This window comes from Clinocottus analis, unplaced genomic scaffold (genome assembly GCF_023055335.1).
Source record: "Clinocottus analis isolate CAN_PGR_092001 unplaced genomic scaffold, fCliAna1.0.p SCAF_36, whole genome shotgun sequence".
In the NCBI taxonomy this organism is placed as follows: Eukaryota; Metazoa; Chordata; class Actinopteri; order Perciformes; family Cottidae; genus Clinocottus; species Clinocottus analis.
Genome location: NW_027176109.1, coordinates 893,991 through 906,487, shown reverse-complemented (window position 1 = coordinate 906,487; position 12,497 = coordinate 893,991). Strand labels below are relative to the sequence as shown.

At 46.8% G+C, this 12,497-nt stretch overlaps 1 protein-coding gene across 1 annotated transcript in view; it reads left to right on the top strand.

Annotated features, from left to right (window-relative positions):
- The window catches only part of LOC137799537 (CUB and sushi domain-containing protein 3-like), a gene marked incomplete at its 5' end in the record, with an annotated part of 388,544 nt that overhangs the window by 262,025 nt on the left and 114,022 nt on the right, over positions 1–12,497 (top strand). Inside the window, 5 exons of the mRNA XM_068596333.1 lie at positions 517–708; positions 1,828–1,966; positions 3,806–3,993; positions 4,546–4,740; positions 8,609–8,725. Coding sequence (XP_068452434.1) covers positions 517–708; positions 1,828–1,966; positions 3,806–3,993; positions 4,546–4,740; positions 8,609–8,725 — 831 coding nt within the window. The remainder of the gene's footprint in view (positions 1–516; positions 709–1,827; positions 1,967–3,805; positions 3,994–4,545; positions 4,741–8,608; positions 8,726–12,497) is intronic.

The window sequence follows — 12,497 nt, the reverse complement described above, 5'->3', positions numbered from 1 at the left end:
TATGAAATATAGAAATCATGATACATACGGTGGTGTATGTACAAGAAAGGTATTGATACAGTTTTACATGTTTTTAAATAACAGTAATATATAGAAGCGCTTCACGCCACAAAGAAGTCATAATTATGAGATAATAAGTCATAATTATGAGGTAAAAATACATGATTATGAGGTAAAAATACATAATTATGAGGTAAAAATACATGATTATGAGTTAAGGAGTCATAATTATGAGATAATAAAGTTTTGACTTTGTTATCTCATAAGTATGACTCCTTTCTTTCTTGTGCTGTAACCGGGCTTCTGTATAAATATAAATATATATTCCTTCGTGCGGTTCCTGGATTGTGAAACGAGGGAAAAGAGAAGAGTTTTATGGGAATATTGCACATTTTGAGAGGTGGAAAAAAGTGATGTGGGGATATTGCACCTTTATCAGAAAGTATATGACCCATGATTACACAGGTAGTAATGTGTGTGTGTGTGTGTGTGTGTGTGTGTGTGTGTGTCCTGCAGGTTCGCTTGCGACCGCCTGCAGAGATCCCGGCGTTCCCATGAACGGCAGTCGCAACGGGGAAGGCCGCGAGCCCGGAGACGTGGTGACCTTCTCCTGCGACCCGGGATACGAGCTGCAGGGCGAGAGCAGGATCACCTGCATCCAGGTGGAAAACAGATACTACTGGCAGCCCAGCCCCCCCAGCTGCATCGGTGAGGAGGGAGGGAGGGAGGGAAGGAGGCGAGGGAAGGAGGGAAGGAGGGGAGGTGTGCAGGGATCAGAGGAGAAGAGCTCTTCTCTTAACCGGCTGCAGCCGAGACTCTAATTCTCCCTCTGATGTCTTAAGAGTATGTGCGGGATGAACGAGACTCTTCAGACATGTTTGAGTCGCTGCCAACTTCTTATGTGGACAAATCCAGAGCGCCGCTTCTGAGCACTGCAGCCTCCCAACACGTTGTCTTATAGGAGCTTAACGGCTAATTACTTAACAATGCAATTAGAGCTAATTACGCTAAGTAGGTCCAGAAGAAGCCTCGGTGTCGCTGCCAGGAGCTCTGACCGGATCTCCTCCGTCCTGGCCGGCGCGATAGAGCTCGGCATCGCGAGATCTCTTCGTCCGGAGCGACGTCATCGCGTCAGAAGCTGCATGTCTGCGAGAAAGGAAACTCTTAAAACTGTCTGTTGTGTTGCTGCGTCAGGTGTCGGCCCAGAGAGAGAGTCCTCTGACACGCCGAGGCCTCACAAGATGTCCTGATTAATTGATTAAATGATTAATTAATTGATTAATTTGTCTTAATACCTTTGGAGTTACATGTCTGACTCCACACATGAACGCTGTATACAACCTTATCAAGATAATCACTTGACCAGCGTCGCACTGTAAGTCACTTGAAGTAGAGGTTTGGATTATTGAAAGAGCTGCACAGGTCTAAATAATAAAGAAAACAGCACTGAGGTCCATTTTGTGCTTCAATAATTTATATTTATCCCAGTTTATGTTTCCTTCATATGTGCGAGTACACACTGTCGACCTGTTGAACGCTGAATAAAACAAGAAATTTATTGGAAAATGTCCCAAAAACCCTCTAGTGCTGATGGTCAGGCTGTAACCATGATGGTAAATGATGTCATCGTCTTAATAACTGATGCTTTTGACCCGATGCCGTCACAGTTCATGACTGTTGCTAATAAAGGTCAACAAAGGTCATGTAGTCTGAGTTAATCATATTTAAATGACCTGCAGGGGTTCAACCCCTCACCTGTTGGGGTCCGGCTCATTTAAAGGCCGTCTGTGATCCATCTCTTGTTGTTATTTTCCTTTATCTCTGCAGCTCCTTGTGGAGGGAATGTGACGGGGTCGTCAGGATTCATCCTCTCTCCTAACTACCCTCACCCCTACCCGCACAGCAAGGACTGCGACTGGCTCATCGCCGTGCACTCAGACTACGTCATTTCCTTGGCTTTCATCAGGTGAGACGAGCGTTTCCTCTTCCTGTGGTTTCAGTCGAGACGTAAAAAGTAAACGGAGTTGTGATGAAACAGGATCTTCATGGCTCAGAGGAAAGAGAAGAAAACACAAATCATCACACAAGTGTCTTACATTGTAAAGCAGAGAGGGGGCGACACGTGTTTAGATCACATCCTTCTGTCCATCCTTTCATCTCTATCTATCTATCTATCTATCTATCTATCTATCTATCTATCTATCTGTCTATCTATCTATCTATCTATCTATCTATCCATCCATCTATCTACATATCTATATATCTTTCTATCATCTATCCGTTTATCCATCTATCTATCCATCTTTCCATCTATCTATCCTTCCTTCCATCTATCCATCCATCCATCCATATATCTATCCATCCTTTTATCGATCTAGATAACTATATATCTATCCATATATCCATCCATCCATCCATACTTCTATCCATGTATATATATTTATATATCTATCCATTTATCGATCCATCCATACTTCTATCATCTATATATTTATACATCTATCCATCCCTCCATCCATCTGCAGCCTTTTCAAACCACATCATTACATTCAAGAGAGGCTGTACATAAACAGGTTCCAGAGTCTTTTACGTAGTAAAGCTCATAGTTAGACACTCGTCTGACATCACTGATGATTCTGATCACGAGTCACAAACACAGAGCTTCTCCAGCGTTTGGACAGCAGCTCTTTTTGGTCCAGTAGCTCACGAGATGAAGCTTTCCCCTGAAACCTGTGGTGTGTTTGTCACCGAGCTGAAACAGAAAGGAGTCCCTCCTTCAGTGCAGCTGCACAGCGGCTCAGGTTTGTGCTCTGCGATTGCTTGTTTTCTGCAGTGGAACCAGCTATAACATGGTAGTATTGAGCAAAGCCGGCCATGTGTGTTAAAGCAGAGGAGTCTGAGTCTGAGTCCAGGTGTGTTGGGAGATAGCGTTCCTGCCTCTTCCCTGACATTTCCTGGATAAATACTGTGTGTATATCGCTGGCGGAGCCGCGGTACAGAGAGTGCCACTCATTTTCCAAGGCCGAGTGATACTCCAGACCGTAAACGTTGCATTATTAATTGCAATCTAAATATGTAGCAGCAATACTGGCGGAGCAAACTCACAGATGGGCCCGAGGGCACCTTTCAACCGCTTGCTTTTTGACTCGGTATTATTTTTTTGGGGGGTGGAGGAGGATGCGTGTGGAGCGTATGAGCGCCTCTGCCGCACTCCCACCCCCGACTCCTCGAGGTGAAGGAGAGGAAAAGTCGCCGTGTTTCTTTTCTCAACGCCGTCCTTCAAAAACAAACATCGAATAGCGCCCGAGCACAATGCGGCGTTTCCCTCTGGGAGCGCCCAATGAAAGGATGGAGTTATGATTTCAAATTGGAGTTGCCTTGATCCAACTCAAATGCAATTATCTCCGAGCTATTTACATTTTTTGTCATAAACCATGCTCATTATTTTGAAAACAAATGCTCCTCTCCCTCTCTCCTCTCTCTCTCTGCGGCTTGTGATTTGATATACAGCGCTACGATATGAAACGATCTTTTTCACACTGCATTGCCGTTGCCGTCTGGGAAGATTTTGTGCCAGTGCAGTGTCACAACAATTTAATCTCTTCTCACCTCTTGGGGGAGATATCTTTTTTTATCTCTTTGTCTGGAGATGCAAAAACAAATCGCTTGGCATGACTCACTTCTCGCACTGTGGCGGTGCAATCCTAATACATTATAATTCTCTCACACAATCTGCTGGTTTGAGACTCGGCACAAAACATCTACTACTTTTATCTAATTTCTGTGTTTCTTTCACTCGCCGCAGCTTCAGCATCGAGCCCAACTACGACTTCCTGTACATCTACGACGGGTCCGACAGCAGCGCTCATCTGATCGGCAGTTTCCAGGACAGCAAACTTCCTGAGAAGATCGAGAGCACCTCCAACTTCATGTACTTGGCATTTCGCAGCGACGGCTCTGTGAGCTACACCGGCTTTCATTTGGAATACAAAGGTATCCTGACGGGCTGTGCAAGCGGGACTTTTATGCATTTTCAGTTGGATGCATATAGAAATGAATCTGCAGTTAAAGTCTTTGAAGTTGCCTCACGACACACAACTACTTTTTTATAGTGTTGCAAGCTGTGAGAATAGCCTGTATTTAATTTGCCTGACTCCATTTCCACAATGTTTACCTCAAATGTTGGGTTACAAGCCGCTACAGCCTTTATTACCTGTAGCAAGCTAGTGCTGCTACTAGTTCCCCCCTAGAGCAAGCTAGCGCTGCTGCTAGCTCCCCACTAGCTGCTACTGCCCGCGTCCCCGCTGCCCTCGTTGGGCGTCGAACCGGGGCCGGTCCCACTACCTTCAGTGGTTGTCGGGGAGCTAGCAGGGAGCTAGCGGAGAGCTGGCTACAGCGGGGAGCTAGCAGGGACACCCACCGAAGGCGTCTTCTAACCCGACTTTTCCATTATTTTTTATGACTTGCAGCCTTTTAGTTTGAACACCATCTTGGTTTTAGATGCACGTCATCGTTTCTCAGAGCTTTGTTTCTTTTGACCGGCAGCAAAACTGCGAGAGGCGTGTTTCGATCCAGGGAACGTGATGAACGGCTCCAGGATGGGCACCGACTACAAGCTGGGCTCCATGGTGACGTTTCACTGCGAGGCCGGGTACCTGCTGCAGGGCTACTCCACCCTGACATGCGTCATGGGCAACAGCAAGAGGCCCGAGTGGGACAGATCCAAGCCGAGCTGTCAAGGTGAGCGGCGACACTTCTGCATTAACAGAACACTGAGCGGCAGAGAACTGCACGCCATCCTCTGGGTCTGTGGGTGATACCATGTGACCAGGGCTGGTGTAAAAATGAGTACATGTGAGGTGTTAACCCTCTGGAGTCAAGGGGGCAGTTTTTCAATTTTACATAATTTATTAAATTCACCTTTAAAAGGCACTTGCATATGAGATCCATACCCATGTGTTACACACAAAATGGCAGAGCAGCTCTCTGTATAATGAGGCACCATTGTCCCAAGACACAGGTGTAAAGAGAATCCTTCACATCCCTGATAAAAACATACGTTTACTCATGTGGAGGAACTGTTTTGGTGATGGAAATTGGTTTACCAAAAGGTCTTGGGTTCACTCCCAGAATGCATTTTGCAGCTCTGTAGTGCACTTAAATCACATAGTTCATTGTCATGTGTGAAATAAGATCACAAAAAAAGGTGTGAAGGACACACTCGCTCTACATCAGAGACGTCACTGCCATGTGATGCAACTATTTGTCGGCGCTCTATTCTTTTGAGGTCTTGAAGAATGAACCAAAAAGAGTCCAAATGTGTAGATTAAACTATAATTAACACAACCTCAGTGTCTCAAAACTATAACACACTTGTCTAAGTCAGTTCCCAGCTTGTATGCGTGCATTTAGTTTTTTAATGACACCCCCACAAGGTAATTGGGTTCTTGGGGGTGTGTGGCCGGTCAAGATGGCTGCCTAATAGTGTCATCACACATACAAACACAGATAATGGACCTAATAAACAAAGCACCAAAAAGTTCAAAACAACTTTTAACATTAAAAAGAACACAGTCTTAAAGCAGAAACTTGAACTAAATTAATAAATTTGCATTTTGTGGTACATTCAGTGCTGAAATGCTACGTAAAACAATTTTTTATTGTCTTAAATGTTCTGTAATTGTCTTGTTTAGGTCTGTAATTGTTTCAGGAGTCTTTGTAGCTCGCACCAAGATGACGATCCAAAAACCTTCATGTAATATTCCACATACAAACTGCATTGACGTGTGCAGAAACAGGAATCCAGGGTTGAAACCATCTCAATACTTTGATGATATGCGAGGAGCAGACATCACAAATCCTTCCCCGGAATAGTCAAATAAAAGGCTTCGGTTTTTTATTGGCAAATATAAAAGCTGTAATGTTTGATTGGTGAAGAGAGTTGTCTGCTACCAGGTCTGCAGAATTAGTTCAAACCTCATAAAGCGCTGAACAATAGACATTTCTGGAATATATTCACAGCCAAACCTACAGTGTCCATTTCCTAGAGCTCATTCAGCATCACGGTGTCAAGGAGGGAAGCGAGAAAAGATGTGCAGAGTTTAAAGAAAGCTCGGCGCTCCTCCCTCCAGTAGTTTAATACTCCTCAAAGTATCTGATCTTTTCGAGGCTGAATTACAATTCAGTTCTCATTTCCAGCAGCGAGAACAGGGTCTCACGCCGGGGAGCTGTTCATTACTCGTACAGTCGGCACCTACAGTAACACCCGGCGGTGATGCGCTTCACCAAAGGCTCCGTCAGCATCTCTCCGTTTAGCGATTTCACTTTCACATCCAAATGTGACCCGATGACTAACGGTGCGTTCGCAGCAAAGCGTTGTGAATATTTGCAACGCTTTTTCGCCTGATTTTACTCGCTACGACCTTATGTGGTTGATTCGCTTTTTCGCAACCATGAGCTTGAGCTACGTTAGCCCAAGTTACCGGCACATAGCCTCACTAGCTAACGCAAACTGGCCCGGTCACATTCCTGTAGCTACCAGCACATAGCCTCACTAGCTAACCTAAACTGACCCGGTCACGTTCCTGTAGCTAGCAGCACATAGCCTCACTAGCTAACCTAAACTGACCCGGTCACGTTCCTGTAGCTAGCAGCACATAGCCTCACTAGCTAACCTAAACTGACCCGGTCACGTTCCTGTAGCTAGCAGCACATAGCCTCACTAGCTAACCTAAACTGACCTGGTCACGTTCCTGTAGCTAGCAGCACATAGCCTCACTAGCTAACCTAAACTGACCCGGTCACGTTCCTGTAGCTAGCAGCACGTAGCCTCACTAGCTAACCTAAACTGACCCGGTCACGTTCCTGTAGCTAGCAGCACATAGCCTCACTAGCTAACCTAAACTGACGTTTGTGTGTCAATCAGAGCTCTCTTGAAATGAAACCGTACACATGAACATCTTTTAAAAAACACCTCCACATCATCGCATGTCAGACGGTGGACTTCCTGTCTGGTCCCGGTTGCTCCACCCATCCGTCTCTTCCAGAACACGGGAGGACTTTGCCGGGTCCACAGCGTGCCCGTCCTCTCCTCAGCACTGCTCTCACCTGTCAGAACCATTAGAGCCTCGTCTAGAGAACCGCCGCCGGGCCGCTCTCACCTGCTGTCGGCAGCACAGTGCAGTGGACCCTCCTCTTCCTCCTCTTCCTCCTCTTCCCACCGGCAGCATTCTCCCATTCCTCACCCGCCACGACACCGAGGCTCCCACTCCGCCTGACTAATCAGTTTGACTCTGAGACCCACTCGCCATAATCACATACTGTATTTTTGATTACTCGCCTCTCGCTGCTCGCAGAAAGCAAACGCGGATAAATTGCTGATCCATCTTTCCACATTAGCGGCTCTGTTTCTCCTCCCGCCCGCTCGATGGAGAGCTGCAGCGACACGTGAACGGGCGTCCCGCAGGGCGGGTTCGGAGCAGCTGGCGACCCCCAACAACAAATGTGTGCGTGTTTGTTGGCGACCGGGGCTCCTCCCACCTGACGGCTCGGTCCGGGAGGTTTGAGGCAACTACTTTAGAAAAAAATTCAGGCTTAAGATGTGCCGGCTTGAGACAAACCACGGTTTTTATTGATTATGATATTTGCATATAGGCTACGATGTTAAAAGCGTGCGCGGTTAGTAGCACAAACTGCATGCTATCGTGACAGGATAGTGTAGCTGGAGACTTGTTCTTCTTCTACATGTCACATGTTCTTCTACATGTGAGTTCATGCTGCCGTTCCCATGTGTTAAAACTGCGACAGAACAGAGAGACAAAGGTCAGCTATTCCTCACAGTGGTGCGTGTCTAGTGAAGTCACACTTCCATCAATACGTACATGTTAGGATTATATAACCAACAACCTGCTGGGAGCTGCTCACCGCCCCCACACATGACACCACAGCGCCTGAAAGATAGCGGCGCTCTGGCTTTTGCTCTAATGCTTAAATCAATCAGGACTACAATACACACACCAATTGGACTCTGTGTGTGTGTGTGTGTGTGTGTGTGTGTGTGTGTGTGTGTGTGTGTGTGTGTGTGTGTGTGTGTGTGTGTGTGTGTGTGTGTAGTTTGCTGACTGCACAGCCTGAAGAGTTGATTCCAAGTTTCTGGGAACACGCTGCCGGGCGATATCGGCTGATTAAAGTCACGGCGCGTGGAACTTTTTTTGTGATTGTGCGTTTCGATGATCGATGGTGTTTTTTAGATATTTTGAAGGCCGAAAAAAATAATAAAAAAGTACATTTCCTCGCTGGTTGTTTCCCTTTTAGGGGTTTTAACCCCGCGAACACAACCTCTCCCGTCCCCTAAGTGCCTCTCAAGTGTCAAACATATTCTGGTATGCCGGCCGAAATTATACTTGTCAGCAGCCGAAAGTTTTTAAAGGTGACTTTTCATCTCAATTTGTGATATAAACTGCTTACCTGTGCACTCTCGTGCCAGTTAAGATGGATTTGCCGATTGCATTTTATTGCCTCATTTCCCGCAGGTGCGTAAGCTGTGTTGTTTCACATTTGTTCACCGTGTTTCTGTGTTTCTGTGTCGCTTCCCTTCCTGTCCCCACAGCTCCCTGCGGAGGTCACTTCACAGGTTCAGAGGGAACCGTGCTCTCACCAAACTACCCACATAATTACACCCGCGGCCAGAGCTGCGTCTATGACATCTTCGTCCCCGGGGACTTCGGTAAGCATTTCAAGCGTTATATATATATATTTCACACAGTTGCGGGAAGAAAAAAACACAGTTTCATCTAATCTCCTTCGACTGCTTGCTCATAAGCCGAGTCGCGTCTCCAGGAATGTATTCGTTTCAAAAAATGTGAAGTGCGACGAGGAGGCAAAGGAAGATAATTATCTGTGTTCTCTGTGAGCTTTTCTGTTAATGATGAGGATGGAGGATGGAGGGATGGGTTACCAAGAAACGGAGGCTTACTCTCAAAGCCGGTCATGGCTGATGGAGTACCAGCAAACAAAAAATGTTCAGACTCGTTATAATTCATTTCCCCCTGCAGCGCTTCATCCGTCTTGCACGCCTCTCTACGGTGTTGTGTGAGTTTGGATCGGTACGTTTGATGCTTTACAGCCATCGACGCTCGGGATAAACGCCCGTCTGCCGCTTGATTATCCTTCAGTCTCGCTGTACGCGCTTCGTATCTGACAACCGGATCGACCGAGTCAAAGCCAGCAGTTACAGTACGGAGAGAAGACAAAGGTCAGCGCTATTCCTCACAGTGGTGCGTGTCTAATGAAGTCACACTCCCATCAATACGTACATGTTAGGATTCCATACCCAACAACCCGCTCGGAGCTGTTCACCGCCCCCACACATGACACCACAGCGCCTGAAAGATAGCGGCGCTGAGGCGGAACCGGCTCGGAGCGAGCGACAATTGATTGTGTTGAAGCGAAAGAAAGAAGCTCAGTAATGGAGAGGAAGGTCAAGCGGAGGGAGAATGGATGCAGCGCCGCTTTACCCAAGTGTCTCTGTTCTGTACACATAATTCAGCAAAGATCTCCAGAAGACCTTGATGCGCCTCGGCTCAATAGTCCATGTTCGTCGCGAGCAGCGGCAGAAATCGTAGGCAGAGGTTTTTTTTTTATTATATTCGGTAAAGCCCCCGTGCTTATGGAGCAGATTAATCCCCTGCGTGGTGATCCGGACCCGACAGCTTACATCTTCTGTTGACATCTCCCACTCCCTCTTAGAGTTCAGAAAACCCGCAGGTCTTTAGTGGTTTAAAATATATATATATGTTTTTAATAGATATTGCATATGAATGCAGCCGTTGCTTAATGGAGTGTGTGTCTGTGTGTGTGTGTGTGTGTGTGTGTGTGTGTGTGTGTGTGTGTGTGTGTGTGTGTGTGTGTGTGTGTCTACCCCTGCACATTTATTCCATTCTGCAGGCACGCAGGCTTATTGGAAAGTCCTGCTGATTATTACTGAAGTCTGTGTTTTGAGTAGTTGTCTAACAGAGCAACAGGTGTTCACAGCAAACTGAAAATGTCGGGATAATAACTCCAGCTATGATGTAACAAGACGTCATAAATTATCCAAAGTGCGCGCCTCGTTTCACTCTTAACGTATAAATCTTTGATATAAAAGCTTAAGCCAGGACGGATAATGCCACGACGTCATATTGTGAGGAGTGAAGAACAAGCTGTGTTGTGTTTGTGATGACAAAAAGGAGCCGATCAGATACAAAACTAGCCTTTGACATGTTAGCTGTGTGAGTATATGTGTGTATATGTGTATGTAGAGTGCAGCATTTTAGTGTTTTAAACCTCCAGATAAAACAGTAAAAGATAAATTCAGTTTCCTCGGCAGCAGCGAGTAGCCGCTAGGCAGCGTGACGGCAGAAGCAACATTTCAGTGTCTCGTATACAGGTAATTGAAATTTGTAAGCGCCCTGGGAAGATATCAATCGCGTGTCCAAGTCTGTCCCTCATGTGACCGATAGCGCGCCGTAAGCCTTTGAGGGCATTATGTCTCCCTGGTTGAACCGGCAGGGAGAAGGTCAGAGGGAAACATCACGTCTGCCGCTGGCCCGGTGACCCGAGGGCTGTAACGGGTCCAGCGAGGCGGCGCCGCCGCATGGACGCACATCTCTCGCTGTCACGATATTAATACATGTGTATCTACAAGGTAAAAACAAAAAGGGAAGACATCAATCGTGTCGGAATGAAAGAAATACGTTTGAAGTGTTGAGCATCCAAACAAGTATTTCAGTAACAAGCTGTTCCCGTAAAAGCCATAAGCCGCTGCTACCTTTGGTGGTTGTCCCTGTTGTGGCCAGCTAGCGCTGCTGCTAGCTCCCTGTTGTGGCCAGCTAGCGCTGCTGCTAGCTCCCTGTTGTGGCCAGCTAGCGCTGCTGCTAGCTCCCTGTTGTGGCCAGCTAGCGCTGCTGCTAGCTCCCTGTTGTGGCCAGCTAGCGCTGCTGCTAGCTCCCTGTTGTGGCCAGCTAGCGCTGCTGCTAGCTCCCTGTTGTGGCCAGCTAGCGCTGCTGCTAGCTCCCTGTTGTGGCCAGCTAGCGCTGCTGCTAGCTCCCTGTTGTGGCCAGCTAAAGCTGCTGCTAGCTCCCTGTTGTGGCCAGCTAGCGCTGCTGCTAGCTCCTCGCTGTAGCCAGCTAACGCTGCTGCTAGCGCCCTGCTGTAGCCAGCTAGCGCTACTGCTAGCTCCCCACTAGCTACTCAACAGCCACCGAAGGTAGCGGGACCAGCGCCGGCTTCACGTCAGACTCGGCAGCAGCAGCAGCAGCTAGCGGGGACACCGAGCGTCGCAGCGTCTTACAGCCCACATTTTTACGGTTAGCTGTCTCCAACACTGCAGAAGGAGAGCAACGAGCCGCTGGACCGGACGTGGCTGTTAAAATGCTCTTTACATTTGAGGACAGGACAAACACGGCTCACATTGGGCTCGTTTATTTTCTGTGTTGGACTGAAAGAAAACTGATTTGCTGACAACGAGCAACCGGATCAAATCCAATGTTTCTGAGCCCGGCATGTTTTTTTTTTTGCATGCAGACTTGTACGTTTTCCAGCTATGTTCTGTCTTAAGTTGTTCAGTCATCTGCTGGAGCTTTCATAAAAACAAAAAGTTATTTGTGTGTTTTAGGATTCAGGAGGATTTAGTGCAAAAAAAGAAGTTTGACAACTGTGTAAAAAGTTCTGGCGCGTGCACGTACATGTGTTAGATGTTGGCAGATATTTAGTTGAGCGGTATCATAGTGCAGTTTGTATGGATTTACTGTATTCTCACCAAGCTGTCACGCTGTCTGTCTGACTGATTGGACTAACTGTGCAGATAGGAGCACGCCTCTGTTTGTGTCTGTTTTTCTGTGCACCGTGTTTTGCACCTGATATAACAACATATTACATATGCACATAATAAACATCCATCCCCATCGTAATGCGCCAGACTGTAATCTAGTTCAATTCTGCCCGAAGCATCACCTCAATCATAAGAATAGATTTCTGTTGCTGCGTCGGTCCCACGCGGCGCTGTGTTCTCACTGTTTACTTGCCTGGTTGCTGCTCTTATCGCGTGCATTTCAAACCTTCAAAAAAATGTTCACGTCTGCATTTATGCACTCTTTTTCCAGTTGATGATCATAAAAATGATAATTAACAAAGAGCTGGCAGTCGGCTGTGAGTCAATAAAAAAGCGCTCACCAGTCATTTGCGAGCCATCTCCTCTTGGTCGCCAAACACTGGAGCTCATGAGCTCCGCATATCTCATTTTACTTTGCGTCATCGGGATGTCATTAAGGTACAACGTGCCTCTGTCTTGTCGTTTATTCTTTAATTATTCTGTCAGAAATAATGGTTGCAGTCATATTTCAAACAATAACTCTGCTTCTTCTGCAAAGAGATGAATTATTCATGGTGCTCAACCTTTGCCTCGGGCGCTGCTTGTAAACATACAGACGCTCGCTCTCCACAGGAGTTCCCTCTCGCTT